This window comes from Mytilus edulis, chromosome 10, assembly GCF_963676685.1.
Source record: "Mytilus edulis chromosome 10, xbMytEdul2.2, whole genome shotgun sequence".
Taxonomy (NCBI): domain Eukaryota; kingdom Metazoa; phylum Mollusca; class Bivalvia; order Mytilida; family Mytilidae; genus Mytilus; species Mytilus edulis.
The window spans coordinates 84,771,865-84,791,945 of record NC_092353.1 but is presented as its reverse complement, the minus strand read 5'-3'; the positions used below and the strand labels follow the sequence as shown (position 1 = coordinate 84,791,945).

At 32.0% G+C, this 20,081-nt stretch overlaps 1 protein-coding gene and 1 long non-coding RNA gene across 2 annotated transcripts in view; both read right to left on the bottom strand.

Annotated features, from left to right (window-relative positions):
* Positions 1–2,716: 2,716 nt before the first annotated feature.
* Positions 2,717–3,997, bottom strand: LOC139492061 (uncharacterized). Its single transcript, XR_011656704.1, has 2 exons — positions 3,650–3,997; positions 2,717–2,903 (listed from the first exon to the last, which is right to left on the bottom strand). It is a non-coding gene; the product is annotated as an uncharacterized lncRNA (long non-coding RNA).
* A 4,195-nt stretch (positions 3,998–8,192) lies between these two features.
* The window catches only part of LOC139492060 (organic cation transporter protein-like), a 29,437-nt gene continuing 17,548 nt past the window's right edge, over positions 8,193–20,081 (bottom strand). Inside the window, exons 5-10 of the mRNA XM_071280172.1 lie at positions 19,832–20,000; positions 18,599–18,820; positions 16,686–16,912; positions 15,108–15,289; positions 13,409–13,566; positions 8,193–9,744 (exon numbers count right to left, since the gene is read on the bottom strand). Coding sequence (XP_071136273.1) covers positions 9,672–9,744; positions 13,409–13,566; positions 15,108–15,289; positions 16,686–16,912; positions 18,599–18,820; positions 19,832–20,000 — 1,031 coding nt within the window. The 3' untranslated portion in view covers positions 8,193–9,671. The remainder of the gene's footprint in view (positions 9,745–13,408; positions 13,567–15,107; positions 15,290–16,685; positions 16,913–18,598; positions 18,821–19,831; positions 20,001–20,081) is intronic.

The following is a 20,081-nucleotide window of genomic DNA, read 5'->3' as shown; positions in this document are numbered from 1 at the left end:
TTCAACTAGTTTAAAACGATAACAATAAATGATGATAAAACTTTAATGATATATTAAACAATAAATATTCATATCAAATATATATATTTAAACATTAACATTGGATTTGTAATATTTTTTCATGGACGTTTTGGTGCAAATTATGTCTATGCGGGGAAAAAAGGGGGGATATTTTGAAAATCGAAAACAATCGTGAAGGTGAATGATATATCCAGAAAGACTCAAAACCACAAAATTCGTCCCATAAAACCAGATTTTAATGTGTCAGCTGGTAATACAGGGTTTGTTCACTACGTTAATATAATGTTGATAGAATCTACAACGTAACATAATGTTACGTCGGATTATGACAGTTATAAGCACGTTGTCACAACGTAATAAAATGTTACGTCCTTACAGGGTACTAAATTTACGTAACTACGACGTAATTGTATAACGTCATCTGTACGTCTGCATCCAACGTTTGGTTTTTACGTTCCCACAACGTTGTTACGAAGTAAACTCACGACATGACGTTCCGACGACCATTAACCGACATTGGGAGTACGTCGTGTGTTTACTGGGTAAGCACCTTTTAAAACTGTTTTAATTAACATATTGTGTAGACACTCATTAATTTAAGGGAATTTTATATCTTAAGGTATCCGGCCCATAATTAGCCAATATACAACAAGCAAAATAATTTACATTTTTATCAAGGATTGTAAGATAGGGGGTCTAAGAGTTCTTACTATGAAATAAAAATCCGCAAAATATTTGAGGTTAACAGCAGAGCTGGGTTACAGTGCCCCCCCTTTTTTGTCCTCAAATACCAAATAAGGGGTTCAAATAGTATGTAATTTTAAGAAATCTATATAGTATAATTTACTAATCTATCTTTTAAAAGGAACCTTACATGTAACCTTGTAAAATTAAACATAAAAAATAAATTGTTTTTTGCTATTCTATTTTTAGAACTGTGTTATTGTTACTAATAATAGAAAAAGGAGAAAAGTATAAAATTTGTCAATTTTATATCTTCACTAGTTCAAAAGTGAATATTTTAGCAGAGCATTAAAAATGACATTTAAATTAACTTTACATATTGTTCCATCCTAAAAAAAAATTTTAGAAACTTTTACCGTACCAATTTCGAGAAATTTTGATTTAGAATGTCAAGGTCACAGTTCGTAAATGGAAACTTGGTATCCCTGTTCTGATGTTTTTTGGTATAATTTATGTAAATCTTTAGCAAAACTAACCATACTTCATATAATCTTATAATAAGAATAAACTATGATATTTATGACATGTAAAGTTCAAAAGGTCAAAGGTCAAGGTCATTTTTGGAGCTAAAATCAACAAAAATCTCCTTTTTTGCTAAATTTTCAAAAGTGTATTTACCTATTGGTCCCATAATCTTCACAACCTTTGTAAATAAAAACCATTTGATGATATTCAAAAGATCATGGTTTGGTTTCAACCTTTAGGGGTCAACAGGTCAAAAGGTCAAGTAATTTCAGGAGCTAAAATTAGACAATGACCTCCTTTTTTGCTCAATTTTCTATAGTAAACTTACCTTTATGTACTATAATCTTTCATTACATTTGTTAATTATGATAACTTAATGATATGCATTAGATAAAGGATTAGCTTCAACCTTGAGGTCAAAAGGTCAAAGGTCAAGGTAATTTTAGGACCTGAAATATGAAAATTCTCTCCTTTATGCTCATATTTCAAAAGTATATAATAAAAAGAAGATGTGGTATGATTGCCAATGAGACAACTCTCTACAAGAGACCAAAATGACACAGAAATTAACAGTTATAGGTAACTGTACGGCCTTCAACAATGAGCAAAGCCTATACCACATAGTCAGCTATAAAAGGCCCAAAATGACAATGTAAAACAATTCAAACGAGAAAACTCACAGCCTTATTTAAAAAAAAATGATCAAAAAACAAATATTTTACCCACAAACAAACCACATCCACTGAATAACTGGCTCTTGACTTGGTACAGACACATACATACATGTACATAATGTGGCGGGGTTAAACATGTTGGACAATATTTATGGTTTTGATACATGTTTTCGATTTTGTCCAATGTGCAACACCAGACATCACATGACAGCATTAGGGCTCAGACTGAGGACGCATTTTCTTATATTTCACACCAGCATTAACTAGAGCTCATTAAAAAATACCCCATCATTCCTGTTCAACATTGAACTCAGTTAGGTTAATTATCTCCCATGAAATATTTCAGAAAGTGTTTATCCTACTTCATGCACATAATAAATAATAGAAATAATCTTCTTCAATGATATTAATAAACTCTATCACATTTCAATATTTATTTGTACATTATCATGAAAGTATAACATGGTCATGATGGTTCAAAGGATACAAATAAATATTATCATATATATATACACAATGTACAATCAATATTAAATCTTTTGAATATTAACATTGATCAATAAACCATGACAATGAGATCAGGATCAATCATACAGTATACCAAATTAAGCAGACCTATTGCTTTTTGAATCTGATACATGGACTTGACCACGGGTACATAACTTTTTTCACCGATCCATGAAATGTGGTCAATGTCAAGGGAAAACAGTTTTACTGACATGAGGAACTTTTAATTCATGCTCATTGCAAGTATAGATATCATATTATTCATAAGAGAGAGAATTAACATTAAAAACATTAATAAAAATTGCTGAGTTCAAAATATCTGTAATGCAGCAACAACTTTTCTCTTTAGTCTAAGGTTGGTCAAATCCCACACAATTCCTGTTATGTCTTCAGCCCCTGATGGTATTGGAAATTTTAGTACCACATTATATCAATACTGGCTGCCAGTTTCATATTCTATCTCTTTGATATGAGAGATAACATCTTGCCTAACTGGAAGTAAAAAAGAAAATTCATCACAAATTAATTAAAACTTTTAAATTTAGCATTCTGAAGAAGAAAAATATCACTATAGTATATTGTTGAAAGCAATCTGACTACCAAATGTGTTTATGTGTTACAACACTGAGGGATGTTCCAGAAATAAATGTAGGGGGAGAGGGGGTCAGAAGACACTTTTTATTTCACCCCCACCATGCATAATCTTTCATTTGTCATTTCAGTGCCTTTTTTAGCTGAATATGCGGTATGGGCTTTGCTCATTGTTGAAGGCCTTACAATGACCTGTAGCTGTTAATTTCTGTGTCACTTGGTTTCTTGTGGAGAGTTGTATCTTTTGCAATCATATGACATCTTCTTTTGTATATAAATAGGGGTATTAAAAAAAAATTGTAAAGTTCTAGATTTCTTTTTTCTTTTTTTTAATAGAAGTCATTGACTTTCAAATATACACTACAGCTCAGGTGGATTTTGATTTGTCCACCCGTCCACAGTGGGAGTGGGCAAACTTTCTAGCTTGTCAACTCTGCCCACCCATAGGAGTGGGCATGCAATTTCTTTTGTTTAATCAAAAGACTTGCAAGTACAATCAATTGAAAAAAAGCAGATAAGCATTAGATATCAATATTTTAACAAAAAAAGAGATTATAGCTGGAGTGGGCTGGTGGAAAAAGCAAAATCCACCCAGGCTGTTGTGTAGCACTGTTCAAACATAATTGATTAAATGTTAGCTAACATACTCAATCAGTTGTTTCAAAGTCCATTACAATGAAGGATGTAGATGTATTCATTGGTCCCACAACATTTGAAAATGTCTGCTTTGGTGTGGCATTTGGTATCTGGTGGATATATCTGCATCTTGATCTCACAGGCTAATTTCTACAAGAAGCAAATTATAGTTTAACAAATATGTAAACAGCAGAGTAATCTGAGTTCACTTAGTAATAGGCATTTTTAGTTTGATAATGGGTAATTTTTTAATAAAGTTCAATCTAGTTTACCCCTGCCACATTCTGTATGTGCCTGTCCCAAGTCAGGAACCAGTAATTCAGTAGTTGTATTTTAATGCTGTATAACCAATAATTCAGTAGTTGTATTTAGTCTTCTCCTTTGAATTAACAGTGACAGATGGCAGAAATACATATACAACTGTACAAATTACAAGGTACATGTATCTTCATGATCATATGAATGAAAGAAGAGTAATACATGTACAAATGTATGCTACATTTCTTGGGAAGATAATCAAAAATATCTCAGATAATCTGCAACTTACCTAATCAATTGTGCTTTGTAGGTTTTGAGGAATTAATGTCACATCTTTAACAAGAATGGTTTCTCTAAAAAATGAAATATAAATTTCTGTTACAAAAATGTTCTTTATTTAGATAGCACATAGATAAGGAATGTATATATGTAGCAGTACAATGTACATGTACATCATTTGTACATGTATGTATGTACAAATGATGTTTGTTAGTTTGTAATACAAATTTTCTTACCAAATATAATAAAGTGAAAACTGGACATATATTAAAAACACATACATTTTATAATAAAATAATATTTGTTGTAAAAATGCTATTTGCCAATGTACATGTACATGATGTAATAAAAAGAATAAATAATCAAAGAATTCAAATATTGAAAAGCTTTACAACTTGTGACCTTACAACGCTGAAAATTTACTCAGGGACAATGTACCTTGGTGAACTTGTGTCTTATTCGCTCAGTCCTTGAATATTTGTCTGTATTTAAATTTTTGACTAGTTATTGTATAAAAAAAATTAAGTATAGTATGGATATCAGATTAAAATGGGAAGTACATGTACATTGTTTTGTACATGTAAAGTATCAACTTCTTCTTACATTCATAGAAATGAAACAGAAAAAACTCCCAGATATATACTTGTCTTTCTTTCTTTCTTGTGTATGAGCTTCGATCATTAATTCCTATCTAAGGAACACCCCGTACTGGGTAATCAGGAGTATTTACAGGAGTGGGTAAATCAAAGATTTATTTTATATTTTGAAGAGTATGTATGAACGGTCAATTGTTTGTTTGCTCTTCATTTATGTTTCTTTGTATCCTACATTGTGTACATGAGCATTTGACTTTTAATCAAATACTGATTAAATTATTAGATGATTTTTAGATGGATATTATCAAATATATTAATATAGTCAAGCTACTAAGTACATTTATATACATGTATCAATTAATTAGTGTTGTGGCAGTGTCTGTGTCCATGTGACAAGTTTAACAGCCATTGATGGTTAATGCTACATGATGATCATACATGTACATTGTATGTGTACCATGGCAATTCAACTTTTGATCATGTTGAAGGGTAGCCATGGCTTGAATCCCTCAATTATCTGATAGCATGCATGTTTTCCTAATTTAGTTCTACTGCACTTTTGTTTAATGCTTTCTTGCAATTGTTATCAATATGTTTGTAATTGTTTTTGCCTTGATTTGGGTGTTTGTTCCTAAATTATTACAAACATATAAACTGACCGACCTGGATTATTTCTTAAATAATCATTTTATTCATACATGTATCTAGTTTAGATTACTATGACATCTAACGGCTGTTTTGCCAGACAAGCTGGTGTCGTGGGGCATAATTAACATGACAATGTTGTCCAACTCAAGTTTTAAAATGTTTGGATTTGTAAATGCAAATTACCTGGCACCTGCTCAAAGTTTTACACTGAAGCTTGGCATCAGCTTGGCCTTTGGTTTACTAGGTTCTCCATGTTAGGAACCATAAGAAAGTCGGTTCAATTCCATCCAGATATACACTTAACATATGAATACAGAACTTTAAAACATAAAAATGAACGATCCATTCAAATCGTCTCCCAGAGCAGATCGCCAGATGAAAAGGACAAGTGCGTGATGTGTTTACATTCCTTCTATCAACTAATCTTCCTATGCCGGTACAACATATTTGACAACCAGTTGCATCCAAACTGCACACATTATTTCCGCATCACGATAAGACGAAGAGACTTAAATCGGCGTACTATTTTGGGTAAAACGCCTTCGTCTGTCTTGGCAGCCGACCGAGTCGTCCATATTTGTTTACCATAACTTCTGTTTCCGGATTGTCAAAATTGGACAATTTATAGAAAAAATGAGCGTTTACTCTATAGTTAATGAAAATATACTTCAATTAAGCCTTTCTGATATTTTAATCGTCATTTAAAAAATAATAACTATTCTTTCGCTTACTAGGCGGAAAATACCGAGGTGTTGAAAAAATTTACACCTCGGTAAACTCCGGAAAATTTTCCGTAAATCTTTATTATGGGTCGGATACCTTTAATAAGTTGTTCTATTCTTATTAGTAAAATTGAGAATGGAAATGGGGAATGTGCCAAAGAGACAACAACCCGACCATATAAAAAAACAACAGCAGAAGGTCACCAACAGGTCTTCAATGTAGCGAGAAATTCCTGCACCCGTAGGCGTTCTTCAGCTGGCCCCTAAACAAATATATATTAGTTCAGTGATAATGAACGCCATACTAATTTCCGAATTGTACACAAGAAACTAAAATTAAAATAACACAAGACTAACAAAGGCCAGAGGCTCCTGACTTTGGACAGGCGCAAAAATGCGGCGGGGTTAAACATGTTTGTGAGATCTCAACCCTCCCCTATACCTCTAGCCAATGTAGAAAAGTAAACGCATAACAATACGCACATTAAAATTCAGTTCAAGAGAAGTCCGAGTCTGATGTAACCAAAGATATATTTTCATCTGATATTGGACGGAATATGTTGGCCTTTTATGAAATATTAGTTACGATCATTTGAAAACGCTTATTAAACAGCCAAATGGATGCACAAAAGTTTAAAAAAAAAAAAAAAAAAAAAAAAAAAGGGAGTCACAGATCCGATTGAATACAGTTATCTGCCTAATTTAATTGATTTTGTAACATATGTTTAATATATGAACAACGTTTAATCAAAAAATCACCAGCACCGTGTCAGGACTCCAGGAGAATTTTTGCTTTATTTTTTCAGTCCTAGATTTTCTGAAAATGAGCACTTTTGTGTTAGGCTTACTGAAACAGTTTAGAGGATCACATTTTAAAAGGTTTGTCTATGAACCTATAAGAAACAACCTTGAAAAATCTTAACTGTTTCCTTCCATTTTTATGAGAGAAAACGTCAACAGTAATCATTTTCGTCTTTGTTTACATATTTTTAATGATCACCAGCACCATAATATAAAAATACAAAGACAAACAGACAAATAATAGTATAGAAAACACAACATAAAAAACTAAAGACTAAGCAACATAAATCCCACCAAAAATCGGGGGTGGTCTCAGGTGCTCCGGAAGGATAAGCAGATCCTGCACCACATGTGGCACCTATCGTGTTACTCATGTTATAACAAATCCGGTAAATATTCTAATTCGGTAGGTCACATTCGTGAAAAGTGAAGGGTATTGTAGTTTCGAGATAAGGAACATATCCGATATCTTCTGTGAAACGGTTATTCCATAACGGTCAAGCAACTCAAGATGACGTCCGTAAAATTCACGAAGGGATGATTTCAACTTTACCATTAGTAACTCTTTGTGTAATAGCTTTCTTGTGAGCTGCAACCCTGTAACCTTTTTAATATCATGGTTTTATGAGAATAAACTATCTATCTATCAAGGAAATCATGATAGAAATACAAGCCCGAGAATATCGTATCAATTTGGAGATATATACTCAGTATGCAGGCGCTGCTAAAATGTTGCTATTTTTTTTAATATTTTTTTTGGCCATGGCGTTTTCAGTTTATTTTTGACTGATGAATTTTTATGTCCCTTTGACATCTTTCTCTTCTCTTTTTAATGGCAGGAGTACAGACCACCTCTCGAGAGTATAATAACTATCTTAAAAGATAATCATGAGCACGATCTATAACTCTTAATTTGATAATTAACCTGGTAGAAAGAAATGACAGAAATAGGGCCCATAACTCTTAAGGTTGATGATTGAAGCTGGTAGAAAGTCTTAACATGAGAACAGCCTATAACTCTGAGGTTGGTGAATGAAGCTGGTAGAAAGTCTTGTCATGAATAGGGTCCACAACTCTGACGCTAACGCTTATCTTGATAGAGATTTATGAAAAGGAAATATTTTAGACCTCCGTAGCTGATGATTTACATGGCAAAAGGTAAAATAAATGGTAAAGAACTCTGAGACTTCAACAAAATTAAAACCGATTAATCTCGAGAGAGAGATAAGACGTCATGTTAAACAATGACAAACAGACGACCAACAATTTATTCTAAACTTACAATTGTAGTATATGAACACCGCCATGAACATTCAATTTGGATGAATTTATATTATCGTGAAAGTTTTGCTATCAATACCTCTCCTGTTAAAATTAAAATTTGACCGTGGTCCTTTTACGATACATGTTATGCAGTCAGTAATTCATACCATATCAGATCCGTGACCTCTCTTTTCCAGATATTATAGTCCAGTCAAACTAATTGCAACAGAAAATGTTTTAGTTCTAATCTATAGCATTATGCCCTTTATATACACAACATCAGCATTTTTAGTTTCCTTTGGAAATTAACATTGAAAGGGGAGATAACTCCGCAAAAATGAGTCCTTTTTTGGTCAGTTTTTGGTTGAATTTCTTGAAATTTATGTATAGTATGATACTTTGATGGGGTTATAAGTTTGTATTTGACTAACTTATATAATCTTCAACTCATGAAATGTACAAAACCGAAGTGTTATGGGTAGTTTTATTTTTTTTGTGCATTTTTCATTAAAGAAATTGCAAATTTGAAGCTTTGTGACCATTTTGAAAAAAATAATGTGAAAATTAGGTATTGTTTACAACTGTGTATTATATTCTTTCAGCATCTTACTTTTATAAAGAAACTTTAACCCACAGAAAGAAGGATACATGCTTAATAATTTTATCAAATTTGAGATTCTTTAACTTGACATGTTGAAAAATTCAATAAATGGTCAACTAATGAATTACGAAATCTAGATTATAGCTTGACAAAAGATATGAAAACACCTTGAGCGTTGTTTGTTATACTCTAAAGACCGTTAAAAAATCAAGAATCAATACATTCTGATGAATGGAAGTGGTAAAATTTTGTATCAATTTTTATTGATATTTCTGCCTTTTATTGCAAGAGTTATTTCCCTTTTAAATGCAACTCTCCATATGAATTTTAAATGGAATTTGTTTAGTTTTCCTCAAGTAAGATTTTATGGGACTTTTTTCTGTGTGTATTTGGGGTATAATGCTAAAGATTAAAACTTAAACATCTTCTGTTGCAATTACTTTCAGGTTAGGGTCAAATTTATGCTAGATTGACTGGACTATTAGTTGTAAAAGCTCATTGTTAATGCAAAATAATCAACTTATAACTGTTAGATTTCAAGACATGAGAACCTTCTGAAATTAGTGATTAATCTGGTAATCATTACACTTTGTACTTATTATTTCGAATTTCCCAACAAACACATAAATTTAAAAAAATTCTTCATTTCTCAATCATAGAAACCGGAGTTTCTAAAATCAAATCAATTGTATAATGGTTATCATGACTTTTTTTTTAATCAAAATAAGGAAGAGTCAGTAACATATTAGACCTATTCATATGCTCTGAAACGTTTGTTGAACAGAATACGATAGGTAATAACTGTTTGTAATGTGCTGTATCCATTTCATTCAAATCTTGCATCTTATTTGAGTATACTCTGATGTTACAAACGTGTAGAATTTTGTTGGTCCATTTCAGTGGCAGAACCTGCAGCGTGTTTTGAGTCTTCACTACTCCTACATTTGAAAACAAAAATTCAAATTACTTGAAACCAACACAATAAATGGAAGACGAGTAACGCGGAAGTTGAGCCTTTTGTTTAATATATAACAAGAAAAATACAGAAAAAAATATTGTTTCAATTGATATTTTATAGTGTCTTTTAATTAGGGATGTCAACTCGGTGAACATTTACTTATCAATTACTCGTCTGATTTACCGAGCGATACTCAAGTACTACCTCGTGAAAACATCTACAAAACGGAAATAAAAAATTATACCATTTTACATATTGTTGGCAATGTCTTATGGATGTAAAACCCTCAACATTATTACATCAGACTCAATAGTAATACCTGGAATCGTATACTGAAATAAATAGTTCATTTACTACATGCCCTTATTATTCAAACTGGCAATAATCTTATTAATCAATCAATCTTATTAATCTATAAGTAAAAGTTTAGTTTATTATACAACCGTATTTTTGACTCGTAAAAAACATTAAATGATAAGCAAAGGGTGATGATTAGGATTTATTGATGGCATTGAACATACTCTCAGGGTCGACACAGGATGCAACTAATTTGTTCTTATATAGAAATATTATAATTTCAACTTTTTCTTGGACGAGTCAATTTTCAGACTTTTGTAAGGTCCTTCTTATCGAAGCATTTGCTTTGAAAGTAAAGTTGATGATATCAATGAGATGCTTTCTTGTTCCTAGCCTTCATCTATTTTGGGAATTCTAAATGACAATTAAACGCAAAAAAATTGAAGTGTATTTTAATTTTAATTAATAGTTTACCGTAATAGTTATCAAAGGTACTAGGATTATAATTTAGTACGCCAGTCGCGCGTTTCGTCTACATAAGACTCATCAGTGACGCTCAAATCAAAATATTTATATAGCCAAACAAGTACAAAGTTGAAGAGCATTGATGATTCAAAATTTCAAAACGTTGGGCAAAATACGGCTAAGGTAATCTATGCCAGGGATAAGAAAATCCTTAGTTTTTCGAAAAATTCAAAGTTTTGTCAACAGGAAAGTTATAAAAATGACCACATTATTGATATCCATGTCAACACCGAAATGTTGAATACTGGGCTGGTGATACCCTCGGGGACGAAACGTCCACCACCGTAAGTCGCCCTTAAACAGAAAGCAACAACATTCACACAGAAACCCATTGAATATCATTTTTGGTATTTGATACTCGGTACTATTGAGCGATACTCGAATACTCATTGACATCACTACTTTTAATGTTAAGATGTTACACTTTTGTCTCATGTTAGGATGAGGTTTGACGCCTGTCAAAACATTTAACCCCGCTGCATTTTGTATGCACATGTCAGCAGGACTGTTTCTCAGTGATTGTTGTTTGTTGGTGTGATTCACAATTTTTTCTCGTTTTTCATATATAGATTACACAGATGGTCTTTCTGTTCTATTGACAATCATGCCATATCTTCTTAATTATATCGCAAGGAATGTGAGCTGTGTTAGACTGGCATTAACATGCCATTTCTGATCTATTGATCTAGTAAAACCAGCAATAGGAGTGTGAGTTTTGTTTATTTTGCAATGTCTACGATTCTGGATTACCAGTGTTTACAGTTTATTTGTATTACCTTGTCTCGCCAATTCTTGTCTTGCCTTGAATATCGTAAGCTACGGTTCTGAGACTTGTTTACCAGCAATAAGATTGTGTGTTTTGTCTGTCTTGCTTTATTTATGTTGATCTACGATGCTAGTAAATTTATTATTGAATCGAGTGTTATCAACAAGTCTTATGTAGACAAAAAATGAGTCTGGCGTACTCATTATTATTAGCCTTAAATTTTTCATAAACAATTAAATCAATTGGTGAATGCCACTGTTGCTGCTGAACGTTTCGCCCCGATTGTGTCATCATGTTAGTAGTCAGTGTGTTGACATGAACTATCATTGTTATATTCCGGATCTATAATCTACTGTTTATAAAATGTAGAATTATGCGTAACACTAGTAAGGCTGTTTTACCACCATAAATAGATTGCTTATTTGTATTCGACAAAAACGTTTTTTTCAAAAAGGCAGTTTTAATGCTCTTTAACTTTGTATTTAATTTGGTTATCATATTGTTTCTCACGTCTAGTGTACATTAAATTGTAAGTCTGTAAATATTAGATGATTCTTCACAATTATTTAAAGGGTAACCTTCGATCGTCTTATCTTGATTTACGAGGAAATCGAGGGCATGTTTTGTTTGAATTACATTGCATATCATCATCTACTGGTCTACGTTTGTTGGGCTTTGCTTGTCCATATCTTTAACTAATCAAAATACAGCATTTAAACATTTGTATGACTTTCATTTTTCTATATCACATTTTTGTATTCAATTGTGCTCACTACATGAACCAAATTCCGTCCTTTTTGCAGCGATTGGGACATCAGAAAATGAGAAACATCTCCTAATTTATACTTTGTATTTGCATGAACAACACGTTGCATGCCACATGCAGATAATGGCATGATTCATATCAGGAGTACATGGCTTCAACCGAATATATTGGTAGGACTAATGTTGCATGTCTGGTTCTTTGTGGTGTGTCGATATTTACCATAGCGCTATCAGTTGCATTCTTACGGTGGATCAACAATATATATTTCCTGTGATAATTTGTTTATATAATTTGTCAAAATGAAGATTTTAAGGTGTAATACCATCAAATAATGGTACTTCACATCCGGTTGTATACGAAAGTAGGTAGAAAAAAATATTCCCTTGAATTTGACAGTTGTAGGTAATTAATCTTACATTTTATTGCAGTAAAACATTTCTATGTCATAAACATATGTCTTGGGTATTTCAAAACAACATTATTTTTTATTTGGGATTTCTATAGAATATTTTGTAATCCTGAGGTTACATGGTGACTAAACCTTGTACACAGATAAAATAATGGTAGAAATTTGATTGGTTAACTTTCAGTGATGGTTATCGTCTTATATGCAATGAAATGTTATGTGAAATTTTGTCTATTTTGTACTACTATTGCTCAATCCAAGATGATGGAATAAAGTGAATGTCCCCTAATTTATTGTTTTTGAATGTCCCTTTAATAACTTCTGACTCAGACTTATGAATAGGTTCTTGGTGAAAGTTGATGCATGCATCAAAGTTTATGTTCAAAGTTTTTTAATCATTGCATTGCACTTATACTGTTAGTATTATTATAATGATTTTATTTATTTTAAAATTTAATTTAAAATGAAAATAATTGGAAACATTTAAACTCAAATCTATACTTTTGTCCATGAAAATATTCAGGATAGTGTGAAAAATGGTAAGACTAATAAAATATAGCCTTTAAAAAGTCTTTTTATGCTTTCCCTAGTCAGGAATTTGTTGTTCAGTAGTTGACGTTTGTTGATGTGGTGCATAAGTGTTTCTCAGTTCTCTTTCTTAATATAGATTAAACCGAAGTTTTCCCGTTTGAGTGGTTTCACACTAGACATATTTGCGGCAATTTATAGCTTGCTGTTCGATGTGAGCCAAAGCTACTTGTTGAAGACCTATAAAGGTTAACTTTACAAATCGTGTTTCTATGTGTTCTTAAAGGTCAGCAAAATAATTAAATATATAGATATGTAATTGTTCTATTTAGTCATTGATAATAAATTATGCTTACTTATTGTCAAGTAGTGTAGCAGCATCATTTACAGTTTCTGGTAAAGATTTGGCTGTTGTTTCTGGTAATATAAGACTGATCATGCCAGCAATCAAACCAACTGATCCAAATATAATTAGTGGTAAAGCACTTCCGAAGTCTGTTTCAAGATTTTTTCCCTGAAAATTTCAAATTTCTCAATACAATGCAATACTAGTATGTATACGTGCAACTGCTATCAGCATTGTATTAACCTAAAATATTTAGCTTTCCTTAATATTAAGTAACAATGAAAAATACCTGAATACTTTTTATAAACAGCTATGATTACAGTGCAGCGTATACAATTTACATTATCAAAATGTGTTTTACTTTAACTAAATAACTATGAATCAATCTTTTTTTTCTCATTTTAATGTTATTAACACATAAATGAATATTAGTTTACAAATCTGTTAAGTTTCCCTCAGAAAAAAACATTTTCTTTAATTTAATTTTTTTTTTTTTTTTAATATTTGTTAGTTAACTTATTTATTTGTATCATTCCTATTCTTTAAAAAATATTTTTTCATATTGGTCAATCACAAGGTAGACTTGACTCTTCAAATTATCAAAGGGGCACTAGCTGTTAAATTCATATTCACCTATTTTAATCAAATTCTCATATTTGATTTATAACAATGTAAAACATTTATCCAAACTATTAAAAGTCTAAAATAAACATTTAACAGGATATTTGCATGAAAATACGTAGCTTGGTTTCGTGTGTATTTTAGTCTAGACGTCATATAATTAATTATCGAGTTGACTTTTAAAGTCATCCGATGACCCTATAAGCGATGTAAACATATATATATATTTATATATGTAGGCGTAAAAAATAATTTTCACATGTGCAGATATATATATTCAGTAAATAAAATAATAAAATAAGTAAAAAGTTAACAGTTCCATTCCATATATGTATATATAGATATAAATAAGTACGTCTGAGTACAACAGATTTATCCATCGGATCGCCATCAATGATGGGACGGCTGCAGTGCAGGCGATTTGGTGTCACGATATCACAGTAGCATGGGTTCGAATCCCGGCGAGGGAAGAACAAAAAATTTGCGAAAGCAAATTTACAGATCTAACATTGTTGGGTTGATGTTTAGACGAGTTGTATATAGATATAAATATATTAAGCAAACTCGGACTGTTGGATTATTCTAGGTCTATTTTATTTAATATTATAGATAAAAAAAATAATGTTTATCATCGTTTTTACCTGTGTTAGAATGATTCTTTTTGGATCGAATCAGTCAACCAAATGATTTATCTTTTTTTCACTTTCAATGTTGACATTCTCTTCCTTCACATCACTTTACACATACAATTCACGTGTTATCCATCTCAAGCGTAGTGGTTAAATTGAAGTTCACATGAATACGGATTCAATGAGGTCGAATTATTCACTTGCAAGATGATAATTCGTAATCAATGTTTTTAGTGTATTTCAACAAAATTGAACCATACTGGCTGATAAAAGCCAAATATTATTTCGCTATTTGCATTCCATTAATGATTGAGCAAATAAAATAATATTTTAGATTTTTTATATATCTCGGAGCTAGTGCCCCTTTTTAAAACACTTTCAAATAGCAAAAGAAAAATTGTATGTCGCCCCCTTGATTGTTCTTTTCGGAAACTAGGATCGTACTAAATAATTATTTACCAAAGCACCTATGTATGCAGACGACACTGTACCAATTCTACCAGTTGTACTACACATACCCATAGCCACACCTCGGAGCACGGTAGGAAACAGTTCTGCCGTGAATGTGTAAACCACAAAGAAATTAATGGTCACCGCTAGTTTACCAATCATAGCTAAAGCAATGGTTATCCAATAAAGATCTAAAATTGATATGAAGCTAAGATTACACCTGTGGGTTTTGTTATATGAAAAAGAGTAAAATCTAGGATCATACATATATCTTCATTAATCTGGAAAGAATAAAAGCTATGATCATAAATGTATGTTTAATAATAAGGAATGAGTAAAAGAGAGGCGAAAGATACGAGAGGGGCAGTCGAATCCATAGATCGAAAATAAACTGACAACGCCATGGCTAAAATTGAAAAAGATAAATAGACAAATAATTGTACACATGACACAGTATAGAAAATCATGCTCCACAAGTGTCACCCGTCGTGTTGCTCATATTATTACTCGCCCGGTAAATAATCTAATTCGGTAGGTCACATTCATGAAAAGGGAAGGGCATTGTAGTTACGACGTAAGCAACATATACGATATCATCTGTGAAACGATTCCATAACGGTCAACCAACTCGTGATGGCGTCCGTAAAATTTACGAAGGGATGATTTCGACTTCGCCATTTGGAACTCTTGGTTTAATAGCTTTCTTCTGAGCAGCAACCGTCTATTCATGATCGGAAATACAAGCACGGGAATATCGTATTAATTGAGAGATATATATACTCCTTATGGATGCGCTGCTGGAATGTTGCTACTTAGAATGGAAAGATCACAATTTGGAGTCTGAAATCATCTTATTTGTCGCAACGCTTTGTTTTCAACCGACCCTCATTGTCAATTTCTAGACGTGAGTCAAGATATCAGACCGACTTAACTGTATCTGTTGTATCCTTTATCTCTAATTCGATGGGATAGATTAGTGCAACATATTCAACAAAGTTTGAATTATTTAGTGAGAGAACATCATCTATATAGCGGAGAGTAAATGTTTGTTTACTGCTCTCAGTTGGTCAGGAGAGAGCAAAACGCTAGTATAATCAATGTTTGTTCGTTTATCTGTAGAGAGAAAAACGCTAGGATAATTAATGTTTGTTCGTTTATCTGTAGAGAGAAAAACGCTAGTATAATTAATTTGTGTTCGTTTATCTGGAGAGAGCAAAACGCTAGGAAAATTAATGTGTGTTCATTGACTTGGTACGATTTGAAAACTGAGATTGTAAATGTCTTTTTTGTGTTCTGTAAAATTTATGATTATAAATATGTGTTCGTTGATCCAGTAGGAGTAAAAACTTATATTATAAACGTTTGTTCATTAATATGTTAAGAGTAAATGTTAAGACAATAAACGTCTGTTCCTTGATCTGGAAAGAGTAGAAACTAAGATTAGAAATATATGTGCGTTGGTCTGGTACAAATAAAGGCTGATATATTAAATGGTTGTTCATTAATATGTAAAGAGTACAAGTAAAGATAATAAATATGTGTACATTGAACTTAAATAGTAAGAACCAAACGGTTTGACGACGTTACCTTTGGGTGCATATAATGATGTAAATATAGTACATAGACAACTAGTCCCGCCAATCAGTAATGATATACAATGCATCTTCTTTCTACCAAATCTGTTCAGCGTGATGAGTGAAAACGTTACACCAAGCAATTCCATAAGCGTAGAAATAGCAAAGTTGATATAAATATTCCCTCCCAGAATTCCAATGTTCAAGCTTATCCCATAATAAGTCAGGTTAACAGCAAAACTGAAAACAAAGTAGAATTATTGTTTAATGTACTAGGGGGAATTAAGTAAAATAGATATAGGAAGATGTGGTATGAGTGCCAATGAGACAACTCTCCACCCAAGTAACAATTTATAAAAGTAAACCATTATGTTTATTTTAGTACTAAATATAATGAAAAGGCCTTAAAAAGATACAACACAATTCTCATATGATATGCACATCTTCATTTTGATAAAATTGTAACATTTTGAATGCAATTAAACATGAACTAGGGCATTAAAATGAGGTAATCTCTTGGTCTTCTTTAAACCACAGAATAATCTATTTATGACGTTTGGCCACCAATTGACTAGTACAAATTCGCAGTTTTAACGGTCAAAAATAAAAACGTAAACTATGCCGCTATGAACGAATCATTGCAACAACTTTTTGTAAATTTGTAGGTGGCCTGTTGCAAGGCTCAATTTTTACCACATTTTCAAGTGGCATACTCAATGTCAAGCTTATCATCCCGGTTGAGCCCTTATTGCATGTTGTCCTAGACCTAAACATGCATGAAAAAGCAAAAACGATCAATCATTGAATGTGATTGGTCCGTCAAAATTTTGTTACCTAGATTTTAACTAAGATAGACCATGTCGACGAAACTACATTTGTAGCCTAATTTAACACTTTGATATATGAATGCGTAATATGCTTGAATGTATCCTGGAGATTAAAAAAGTCGTGTCTCAGCTTTTGCGTTTGCCATTTGATGAGGGACTTTCCGTTTTGATTTTCCTCGGAGTTCGATATTTTTGTGATTTTAATTTTTGAAACCGAAACAATTTGGTTTGGTTGAGAATCAAAAGTATAAAACAAATATTTGAGTAGCCGGTTTTTGATGCGTTATCTAGAACTGATTAGCTCAAAAATTGAATTGATCAAGGCTTATATATTCACACACTGAATAAAATCCATGTATTAATAACATAAAAAAGTAAAAACGCAACTCGACAAACATTTGCGTAAATGTAATACCCTAAAACTGAATCGTGTCATTTCAGGTTTTTGTTCCTGCCGGACAACTGAATATTTTAAGATGGATTCATCTTTGTCATTTTTGAATAGTGGTAGAAATATCAACATGTTGATTCTGTCAAATATACATTAAGTTTATTTAATGCACTGAACACTTTCTTCTTGTCAACGAAAGTGTATTTTTTAAGTTCAATTATACTTTTTGAAAAAGACCTTTCACCAAAATAGTTTTCCGTAATTAAGCGAAAATTAACCGTCGTTATTATAAACATCTGAAAACGAAAAGGAAAAGAGCGGAGTTTCATTTATTTATTACTTTCCCGAAGGACTAATTATATATATTTGAATGTAAACTGTCTGGCATTTGAATAAATAAATTAACGTGTCTGTATGACTCAATTATTTGTTTGCTATTTCCATGAATTAATAATTCCAATTTTTGTTTTCTATTAAATCAAATATTAAGCCAAAAGAGTTGAAAAATTGTGGAATAAATATTTTGTTTATATTTAAGTACCTTTCTAAGTCAGATGTACTGTTATTACGAATTGACAACTTACAAACAGAATGCCAGAATAAGTAAACGTCTAACCAGCCTGAAGGAGACGAATTGACAACTTACAAACAGAATGCCAGAATAAGTAAACGTCTAACCAGCCTGAAGGAGACGAATTGACAACTTACAAACAGAATGCCAGAATAAGTAAACGTCTAACCAGCCTGAAGGAGCCAAATAAAGCTTTAAAAGATTTAAGAAACGGTTCAGCATGTTCTTTGTTTATTCTTATTTCATCTGACTCGAAATCAAATTCTACTTTGTTCATCTTTGCTGCCTTCTTCAGAATTTCTAATGCTTCTGTTGTTCTGCCTTTAGCTAACAACCATCTTGGTGATTCGTAAATAAAACTGGAAAAGTAAAGGGAACTCACAATATTATTGTCGTTACAATATTGCAATTATTTACCTCTAATATTAACTTGTTCATTTAAGGAGTGAACCGTTCATTTTATTTCAGTATTGTACATATAACGTGTCCGAATAGATAATTCTTATTTCAGTATTGTACGTGTAAGAGTCGGGATCATTTTTTTTATGTCAGAATAGTCTATTTGCCAATTCCCGAAATTGACCCTGTACTTAGCGATCCCTTTTGTTGTTGTCTCCTTTATGAGGAACATAAATGTATATCGACAATGGAGAGCTAGGGAAAAGAGCAAATTTACTTGTGCGTAATGTGAGTAACCTTGAAGTTTTTCATGGCTTTTAATTACATTAATTTGTCGTTTAGCTAAATACTTTTGTAACTACAAGTTATTTTTCATGAAAAATAAGTTAAACCGCCGATACATAACTTTCAACTTATCATACTTTGCATTGGAAAAAGCCACTTTTGTCCGGTATAGAATAAGTCTCTGAATTAACAAAGGGAAGTAATTTGTTTAAAAAGTGTGTAAAAACAGAATCAAATCGGTAATTGGAAAATGGACTATTGTACATGTAAAGCAGTTCCGCATCAAAATTTGGTAAAAATTCATCAGGTGATGAAGAGAAATGGGTAAGGGGTTCCTTTATCGAGCGCAGTATATTTATAAAGTGTCATGCTGGTTATGATCTTGAACGTTTATACCTTGGTATATTATTAAGTCGTACGCACAATACCTATACTCTCTTCCTCTTTGATTTAATTTGTGACTGTGGTTGACTGACATGTAGATGCGGTCTTATTTCAATTGTTAATAATCTTATACTTTATAATACTATAAAGTTTTTTATTAGTGCAGTTTTCATAAGAAATCAGTTGATATGGCAGGCTGTACATGTGAAAAGTTATGACTATCTTTTACTTTTAACCTGTAATAAGAAAGAGTACATGATTTTACATTTCAATGGATTAAAAAAAGTCATTCTTATACTTACAACCAATGGAATATAGTGACAAGGAAAGGTAATCCGCATGCCATAGCTAAGTAATGCCAATCGCGTAGATAATACGCCACAAGACATAGAATAAACTGGCCTATTGTAAATATAAAATGCTCCAGAAAATTCACAGCCACTCTGTATTGAGGGGATACTTGTTCCGTTCCTACAGAAAAAAAATCTTTAATATGTACAATTTGCATTTTCTGATTTTTAGATATTACCGGTGATGTCTGGAACAAACAAA